The sequence below is a fragment of the Calidris pugnax genome, unplaced genomic scaffold, assembly GCF_001431845.1.
Source record: "Calidris pugnax isolate Ruff unplaced genomic scaffold, ASM143184v1 scaffold103, whole genome shotgun sequence".
Taxonomy (NCBI): Eukaryota; Metazoa; Chordata; class Aves; order Charadriiformes; family Scolopacidae; genus Calidris; species Calidris pugnax.
The window spans coordinates 17166543-17176400 of record NW_015090990.1 but is presented as its reverse complement, the minus strand read 5'-3'; the positions used below and the strand labels follow the sequence as shown (position 1 = coordinate 17176400).

The 9858-nt window shown below is 44.1% G+C and overlaps 1 protein-coding gene across 1 annotated transcript in view; it reads left to right on the top strand.

Moving 5' to 3' along the window:
• Window positions 1–300: 300 nt before the first annotated feature.
• LOC106895068 (MOB-like protein phocein) overlaps window positions 301–9858 on the top strand; it is a 20208-nt gene continuing 10650 nt past the window's right edge. Inside the window, exons 1-2 of the mRNA XM_014954153.1 lie at window positions 301–435; window positions 1873–2073. Coding sequence (XP_014809639.1) covers window positions 301–435; window positions 1873–2073 — 336 coding nt within the window. The remainder of the gene's footprint in view (window positions 436–1872; window positions 2074–9858) is intronic.

Here is a 9858-nt window from a genome sequence, read left to right as displayed (position 1 = left end):
CCCGCGCCCCGCCGCCTCTGGGCCCCGGTCTGGCTCTGCTGGGCGTGCGGTAGCGGTGCGGGGATGGGGGGAGGTCCCCGCAGGGCCTGCCGGCGGGCCTGCCTGTCCGCTGCGGGCGGGTCGCCGCCGGGGACCCCCGAGCGCCACGCCGCCGCGCAGGCGTGTTCCTTCTGCTGGCAGCGGCCGTCCCTGTCGCGGCGGTGGGGCTAGGCCGAGCTCAGGGAGGGAGGAGGGGATGGAGGCGACGGGCCCTCGCCCGTGGGCGCGGCGGGCCCGCTGGGGCGTTAGCAGGGAACGGGGATGTCCCGGCGGTCTGGGGGCGCCGCAAGGTCACGCGTCCTTGGGGTAGGGACAGCTCCACCGGCGAGCGGCCGGGACCGGCGGGATGTACGGCGGGGCTTCCCGGACGCTTCAGCCAAGTGTTCCCCGCCCGCGGTAACGGGAGCGTCCCGTTAGCGACAAGTGCGTGGGGAGGGCTGCGGGTAAAGCCGGCATGCTTTACGCCGCATCGCTCCTTCTCTCTGTCTTATAAAGCTTTTTTATGGAGATCTGATTTAGAGAATCGGGTACGGACAGAGCTGTTCCTGTGCTTGCAGGAAATTAATGGTAGTGCAAGAAAGTAATGCTTTATTCTTAACGATCTTGCTAATATGAGGAACTAGCATTTCTTAAAACTTGAATGTAAAATGCCCACCATCATAAGCCTGGCTGCTTATTTCTGTTAAACACAGAACACCAAAAAAAAGAGGATGTGAGTTGTTACCTTTACTGAATGAAAATAATCACAGTTGGCAGCCTTTATCTGTTTTTTATCACTAGTAGTAAGGCTAGTTGGAGGGACACCCATCTTTCATTTGCTGTCTTTTTTTCATGTTCTGCCTGTAATTGTGTTTTCTTCCAATTTTAATTTGTGTGTGTAGTGATGTCAGGAAAGGCCGCATGGAAGCCAGGCCCTTCTTTCTAGTTGTTTCTATGAGTGTGGGCTCTGGGTACCTGTCTAGTGGAGCACTATCTCCATGTGACTTGGCAAGTAGCCCTATCTTCCCTTCTGAATCCAAGCAAGTTCCTTCTTCCTGACCCCTGCTTGCTGGGATTTAGTGCTTGCATTTATCCAGTACACTGCTATTTCTGAAATGCAGCTAGTGGCAGTAAGGAGTTGCAAAAAAAAACACAACAAAACAACCCCAAACCCAACCAACAAAAAAAAACCCCAAACAACAAAAAAATCACCCCAACCCTAACTCTGCTTAAGTGGAGGCAGATATGGAAGCAGTCAAGGTAGGAGTATGCCTGCCTTCCTGTTCTTAGGGACTTAAACCTAAAGTTTCCTGTAAATCTCTAATCTATTTGTAGAAGTTTATACAAGTAACAGCACTCTTGCTTCACACCTCTGACTTTGGAGGCTGTATGTCATTATGTGAAATGGTAAGGACTGCAAGTACCTGAAAAAGACTGATATGAGGTACCTGGTTAGACTTCTGCCTCTGTACTGTAAAACACTACACGAATAAAAATGCAACTGTCCCAAGAATTCCTTAATCATCATTAAATTTAGTTGTGGATGTGAACTAATACATTGCATATAATCAAGAATTACGCTTGCCAAACTATAGTAACTAAGGGTTTGGGATTAAAAGCCTACAGATTCAGCCAGAGGCGGGAGCTGCTCCATCCCCTGGTGGTTTATTCCCCAGCTGGAGTACAGCTTCCTATGGCTGAAGTGCCAGGATTGCCCAGCATCTGCTTCTGTCTTTAGCAATTTCTGATGCAATCCAAGGTGGCTTTGCTACTATTGCAAAAATAGTATGTTTGCTACTATTAAAAAGAAATTTATCTCTTTTTAAACTCTTATAAATTGCAATTTTGCTGTAATGTTCCTGTTGTTACAATGAACAATTACTTCCACAGGCAGGAAAAGCCTTTAGGAAATTTCTTCCTCTCTTTGATCGCGTTCTGGTTGAACGATGTGCAGCTGAGACAGTAACCAAAGGAGGCATCATGATTCCAGAAAAAGCTCAAGGGAAAGTGCTACAAGCAACAGTAGTAGCAGTTGGATCAGGAGCCAAGGGAAAGGTAAATACCCTGAAGCATGACATTTGGGTAGAATTAGTAATGATGTGGTGGTAGCTGGAATATTATCATAAGAAAGGGATGGTTCCTCACAAACATGGATGACGGCGATGACTGAAGTTGGAAGTATAAATGCAAAGAGGAGGTAGAAAGGGCATGTTCTCCTGACTGGCTCTGACCTTGAACTCCAGCATCCCTTTCATAATTTGTAAAATGGATAATACTTGCCTTTGAAAAATCAGTACTATTTATTGATATTTATCAATAGCTTTAAACAGTAGTGGTGTGTGTTTTGGTGGAGGTTTTTTTGGGGGTGGGTTTTTTTTGTTTTGTTTTGGGTTTTTTTTTTCTTCTTAGTGGGTTTGGTTGTAGTTTTCTAATTTTAAATGCATAAAGAGTGTTTAAGGGGCATACCTTGTTTCATCACTTCTCAGCCAAAACCTTGAAGGACTAGCAGCTGCCTTTGTTAAAATGATTACACGCCTCAATTTCCGTGACTTGTGAGCAGGGTGGAATCCCAGAATGTGGCACTCATTGTCTTGTGCCGTGCAGATGATATTGTCCATAAGAATTGGGCTTACTGGGCAAAAGAAAATCAAGAATCAAAATAACTGTTAAATGTTTTTTTATTAATTTTGCATGTTAAATATGTATCTGGGATCATTAAAAAAAAGCAGTCTTCACGTTGCAAAAATGTCAATGGCTATGGGCTTCAGCATCAGAAGGGTTTTTCCCCACCAAAGTAGCGCTCAGTGAGTAGCAATTGTGGAAAACAGGTTAAATTTCAACTTGGGCATGTTGACTCAGGCTTTTTCTTTACCATGAGTCCCTCTATACATACTATGTTTTGTGCCCGTATCTGATTTTCAAAGCTTTATATTGTGCAATGGTGCTTATATTTAACTAACATTCTAATATTTGGTTTAAAATGCAAAATTTAATTAAACCTTATCTGTTGTTTCTTAATTTATTTGCTAACAAGAGTGACAAGTTGATCAAAGTAACAAAGATGGGGATGTACTTTTAACTGGCACTTGGAGAAATTAGCCTTGGCTACAGAACACAGAGTGTACTTTCTCCCTCCATTTTAGAAGGGAGCTTTGTGGTCTGTCAATTTCTCAGGTTTCTTGGGTGGTGGTTTGTGGTTTTTTTTCATTAAGTGAAGCCCTATTTAGTATGTCAAATGAAGACCTCACAGTTGTATTTATACTCAGAATTAAATTAAAATTAATTCTACTCAGAAGATCACTGCAGTTGTACTGCCTAAATATTGCAGGACTCCAATGCTTGAGAATGGACTGGTGTGCTATTCTTCCTAGTAAACTTGTGTGTTCTAGATTCATTGTGCAACTAAAATGTTGAGTCATTGTGATTTCCTGAATGTTTTATATGTGGGTGGATCATTGCATTTTGGAGTAATTCTATTGCATTATTGTGGCTGTATTGTGGAGAACTAAGGATTTCTTTTTTTCCTTTCAGAATGGTGAGATTCAGCCAGTGAGTGTAAAAGTTGGCGAAAAGGTTTTGCTACCGGAATATGGTGGTACTAAGATTGTACTAGATGATAAGGTAGGTTTCCCACCTTTGTGAATGCAAATGAAGCTTGTTCCCAAAATGCCACAATGCCAGTGAGAAATGCTGTAGTTACTTCATAGGGTGAGCAGCATTCGGGAAAGGCAGTTGTTGATGCTCTAGTGGCAGGAGCTGGATCCAGCCAGCTTCAGGTACCCGTAGCACTTGCTACTTTCACCCCTGCTTAAAAGGAAGTGACCAGAAAAACCTAGAAACCTCTGGCTTGGCCTTTGCTGGCTCCATATGCCGAGCATATATAGGAGGGAAACCTGAAAGGCTTTGAAATTACTGGGGGGATCCTTGCTTTTGACAGGGAAAGCTCGCAGAATTGTCTTCTAACTGTTCTTGCACTCCCTACCACTAAAAATAGTAACTTGGTAGCTTTCCCAAAGAGTATCTTAAGAACAAAAACACCTCTTTCAACGTGTAGAGTTAGTCTTGCTTAACTCACTTTTGATTTTGTATTTCATGACTCTGGTACCCCTGACTTCAGAACAAGAGTATTTGCAAACAACTGATATGACAGGTACTAATATTTCCTTTCTTTGCAGGACTACTACTTGTTTAGAGATGGTGACATTCTTGGGAAATACGTGGACTAAACTTGTTGCAGTATCAGTCATCCATTCCACTAAAATGCTGAAATTTTTCTTTCATCATGTAAATAATGTCCTTTATTTTATAATAACCAGGCATTGAGTCTCTGAAATAAGTTGTGATCTCACTGTAATGATGGAACACAAATAAAAATATGTACAGTCGGAAATCAGTTGCTCTTGCTTGAGTTCCATTGAACAGTGAAATTCAGATGACCACCAACAAGCCTTAATGATTCCAAACGCCACCATTTTATATCCTTATCTCTGTACTGAGATTGTAAAGGTCTTTACAATAAATATCTAAAACTATTCTGCTTCTGTCTCAGTTTCTACTATTGCTCAGTGAAACTGAGTCTCACTTGTGTAATGAACCAATATCTAAAACATTTCAATTTTAGTAGTGCATTATTTTCCCTAAACTTGTATGAAGTTGGGAGATGAGTTTAAAATGGCTTTCACACATGCAGTGCTGAAGGGGACTTATCAGCTAGTTCCCTTCTACACTGACCTTTATCTTAGATAACAGATGTTTTTTAACTTCTGTTAGCATTAGCTAAGACACTGGTACATTAGAAGATTAGAGCACACAAACCACCCCGCCACAAACAGCCTGTCCCACAGCCATCGAAAAGCTTGGTACTAGTCATATCTGTGCTGGAACAAAATTATCCAGTTGATAGATGAAACAGATAAGAGTTATAATGTTTTTTCTTACATACATCTCCATGAATTTTGCCAATAGAAAACAAGTAACTTCCCTCCAGAAGTTAATCAGCAGAATTGGGACTGATGCTGATCTTACAGCAACTGTCTTTACTGATTACTACATTATCTCAGGCCAGATCTCCAGCTTTCCTTTAACTTAGTAGAGAGCTGACTTCACAAACTCTATTTCCTTTATCCTTAATGCAACATTCTTAAATAGCAAGGCATTTACTTAAGTAATGCTGAAGCAACAAATTTGCGTATTTTAACCACCCTGTCCTGCCTTGGAAAAGGATTCAAGGTTATTCACACAGGAGTAGACAAATCTGCGCTTGATACAGTTTGTTCCTAGTGCTGCCTTCAGAGTCAGTAGACATATGGTGGTCTAGTGCAGCTTAACTGCCTTGAAATGTTTTCATGTAGTCTTACATGAAACAAATCTATACTGATTGTTGTTGCTACTGCAACTTTAATAACAGTAGTCAAATGGTTCTTTTTCTCATTACATTCATGATGTTCAAAATCAACAGTGCTACATACACTACAAGCCTTAATACTTTCCAGAACTTTGGTAACTGCAGAGGGGAAATTCAGCTTTGACGTACTCTCAAACGCACTGTATTTTCTGCCAGGGCAGTTTCATGTCCCTCCTCCCCACAGCTAAACTTCAGCACAGAGGTGAAGTGGAGCTGCTTTTCTACCTAGAAGGTAGTCAGCACCCAGCTCTTCCATTAGCAGCTACATCTGACAGCCTCGGCTGCACCGGCTTTTGCTTCCCCACAGCTGGGTGCTGTGCTGCTCATTGGCTTTAGAGCTGTAGGCAAACCAGGCAGAAGTTACACTGTTCAGGCAGTTAAACTCCCACTGAACTGAAATGCACACTAAAAGGGAAGATGCTAAATTAGAAAAGTATGTTTTGGTATAAAAGGCCTACTTCTTGAAATCAGCCCTATAGAAGTTTTACTTCAGGAGTTTACAGCAGGGCATGTTACAGCTGAAACAAGATTATCACACTATGAGTATCTTAAAAGAAAATTGATTGTGTAATGAAACAAACTTATTGAGTAGTATTATCTTCCTCTAGAGCAAGCATGGCTTTATCTTCCATGATTAGCTAGGTGTCCTGGTGTAGTCACATACAAGAGGGGGAAGGTATTCAGCATATTTACAAATGCCTTAACTTACAGAAACTAGAGCATGTCCTGAGGAGAAAAAGACACAGTAGGAATCAGCTCCCAACAGAGGAACACCTGGGCGTGACATTTCAGCATTGCTTTCGATAATGGCTTGCAGAGACACTCTTTGCAGAGGGTCCCCGCTCACAGCAAATAATTTTGTGATGTTTTACACCCCCCTGGGGGTGTGATTGAAGGGCTGGTGACGCAGAGGTAGCACATACCCCCTTACTACTCGCACCCCACAGCCAGGGCAGCACCCAGCAGGAGAACGCTGGCCTCGCACAGCAGCGCTGCCGAGCACGCCCCACGCGAGTCCCCCCCTCTCCCCCAAACCCTAGTGCTGGCCTGTGCTGCTCAGCCCCAGCAGATTTTCATCAGCTTGATATCATGCTTATTTAATCAAATATTTAGCACGGCTGTATCTACTAGTTTAAAAACAAAAGTCACAGTTCCATGAAAACTTTCATAGGAATAAGTAATTTATGGGTACGGAGAGGGAAAAAAAAAAAAAGCCTTCCTAGGCCTAGTCAAAGGGAGGACGTTATTGAGTGTCTGCTGGATCGACAGACAGAGAACATTTTATTCTTGCACCATGAGGCTATCACTGCAAGCAAGGACAAGGTAACTATGACATAGCAAAGTTGATCCATCTGCTGTTGCTGCTTTTGAGTCCACGAGTGCATGCCAAATTCTATAACCCCCAGGTGCTATCGGGGAGGACAGAATCAATCACAAATGCTCTTTCTTTGCTGTGTTGTTCCTGTAGGAATCTAGACTTCTTTATTCCTCTGTTTTCTAGACTATTTCAAAGCTCTATTTTTAGCAACACATGTTACATATTGCCCTAGCTGCTTTTTGGGGGGATACAGTTCTTCCCAGCCTTTCCTCAGGCTGTCTGAATCATAAAGAAACAAGGTGGATTCCATCTACTTTTGCTACTTTCCTAACATTTCAGAACTGCTTCCATCAGCAGCAGCTATACTGTTTTCAGAAAACCTTTATCGTCTGGCTATGTTATCCTGCCACAGTAAGCAAAGGATGAAACTTCTAGAGACCAGTAGAGAAGAAAGGAAGGCCAGGTCCCTAACAGCACAGGAATGGTCAATAAGGTTTTGGCCAAATACTCCATTTTTCACCCTGGATGGTCTTATGACATGACAACGAGGACCAAGTGAAAAACAAAAGATTACCATTGTTCATATTTTGTTTAAAAACAACTTGAAATCAAATAAATCAAAACTAATGAGCAGCTTCCAGGAATATGGTGTTAATTATCGAGGGGCAACACAAGAGACCTACAGACTTGCAACATCCTCATTAAGAAACACTGCAGATTTCTTTCCTTCTTCTGCAAACCCGTGAGGCAGTTGCAGATTGACCTAACAGATATGGACTTCTCTGAGAGGTATTTCTTCATAGCCAGATTTATTTGCATTTTAGAAGCAAGATGTCCATGAAATAAAAGTCAGGGACAAATGAAAATGTCAAATACCCAACTCTTCTGTGCTTTAGATATCAGTTAAACCTTGAAAATGATGATAGGGAAAACAAAACAAAAAAGAGACGAAACAAAAGAACAAACACCAAAGCCAAAATCAAACAAGCTGCTGAACTGTAAGGGATTCAAACAGCTAGAATTGCTTTTATTTTGGGACTAGCTAATTATAATATCAATCTCATAAAAAATGAATGTTGGATTATGGCTGATCGAATGAGGTACAGGGCATTTGTACCCTTCATTCTAATGCACCGATTTCTCCCCATGTTATTAACCTTTTCATGGCTTCTTACACAAACTGCTAGGAAGTGCTGAGTTTCACCGCGTGCCTCAAATAGCTGACACCTCTGGGGCAAGAAGGCTGACCAGGGGTAAAAGAGTAACTAATGGAAACTGAACTCGGGTCCCTACAGTTAGGAATGCCACCCCCGGGTTACAGTGTAACACGGAGGGAGCTGCCCTGGCTGTCAGGAGAAGCTGCTGGTTAGCCGGGTGCCTGCACACAGGCAGGAGATGACCCCGTTACCCATTTCTCAGTGTTTGCCCATTGTCCAGCTTTCAGCTCTAACTTGGCCTCCAGAACCTGGCAGGACCCTGGTCACAGCACTGCCCAAGCCAAATGAGTATTCAAAATGTGCTTTGCTTTCTGATAGGAAAGCCTAATTAGAGATTTTTCATTGTTTTCAGCCCAGAAATGTTTCACATACTCATAACTCTCATTGGGTAGAAGGAAGAGGTTTTAAGATGGGGAAGCACATGTTATTTGGAGCAAATGAATTGAGTGTGTGGGGGGGAAAATCACACTTAGCATTCACTCTGAAATGCAGTGGAACGAGGGGCAGCATCAGGTTCGCCACTTCCCAGGAAGCAACACATACAACTGCAACCTTTTATTTATTTATGTATTGCATAAGAGGAGGTATCTCTATCTTGTTGCTCCATTATTCTTGCTTACAGGAAAAAAAAAAAAGCAATTCATCCTTACTTAGCTATTCTGCACTCCTTTCTACCATCTATCTTCCAGAAACAAAACAGCTTCCAAATAAATTTTTTTTTGCTTATCCTATAGAAATAACGTGAACCACTCTAGTCTTCCAAAATATCTATTTGCTTGTAACAGGGCAAATAGTTGGCTATTTATCAGCCAACTATAAGCTAACAGTGCCTTTATGTTTCCTTCTCAAATACAGCCAACACTTGTAACACTCAATTTAGTAATCCTTGACACCCAAGCTGTTTTCCATTACCACAGCAGCCTGTGACCTTTGCACACCAAACTCACAAATCCTGCCTTTGAAGACCTAGAAATGCTTTGTACCTAACACCATTTGAAGCATTTTGCCCCAAATTACTGCTGTTGGGGTGGTGTCTCTTCATTATTCTTAGTACTAACGACTGGACTGGGAGTATTTGTTCAACAGTTCCCATCCTTATGGTTTATCTTGTACAAAATTTCATGGAGTCAGTTGTGCTAGACTTGTGTAGAACCTCAGAGACCTGTGCAGAGCAAGTGAGGACTGACCTTGCAGGAGAGCATGCACGCCATCAGCTGCTGACTAAGAGATACTGATGAAACGGGATGAAATCTGAAAAAAAAAATTAAAAAATATGCATTTTCTCAGCAACCAGCCAGCTCGTTAATCTCTTGAGACTTCACCTCACAAAACCACCAGCTGTGCCGTCCTGAAACCGGCCTCACCGTGCAGCTGAGGCCGCACCGAGCGGGCACCCACCGGCCCGGACAGAAAGGAGCAAAGGGCCACCCTTAAAACCACCCCCATCTCCCGTGTGTGTGTGTGTGGGGGGGGTGTCCCTCACACGAGCCTCTCAGCCTTCGGGGTGCGACCCGCGGAGTGTCCCACAAGGAGAGCCGAGGAAGCCGCGGCGGCTCCGGCCGGCCGGCCAGCCAATCGCCCCGCGCGGGGAACGGCTCTTCCGCGCACCCCCGCGGCCGGGAGAAGGAGGGACACGTACCGAAGCGGCCGGGAGAAGGAGGGACTCGTACGGCAACGCCCCTCAGAGCCTCACCGCCCCTCAGAGCCGCCCCCCGCCTCACGGCCCCTCAGGGCCCGCCTCACGGCCCCTCAGGGCCCGCCTCCCGCCTCCTCTCGCGAGACCCGCGGCTGTTCCCGCTCCCCGCCGCGCGACGGCCGTTGCTGGCCGTCGGCTGTTCCGCCCCTCCTCCCTCCCTCCCTCCGCCCGCGACGGCAGCGCCCGTTCCTCCCCCTCGCCCGCC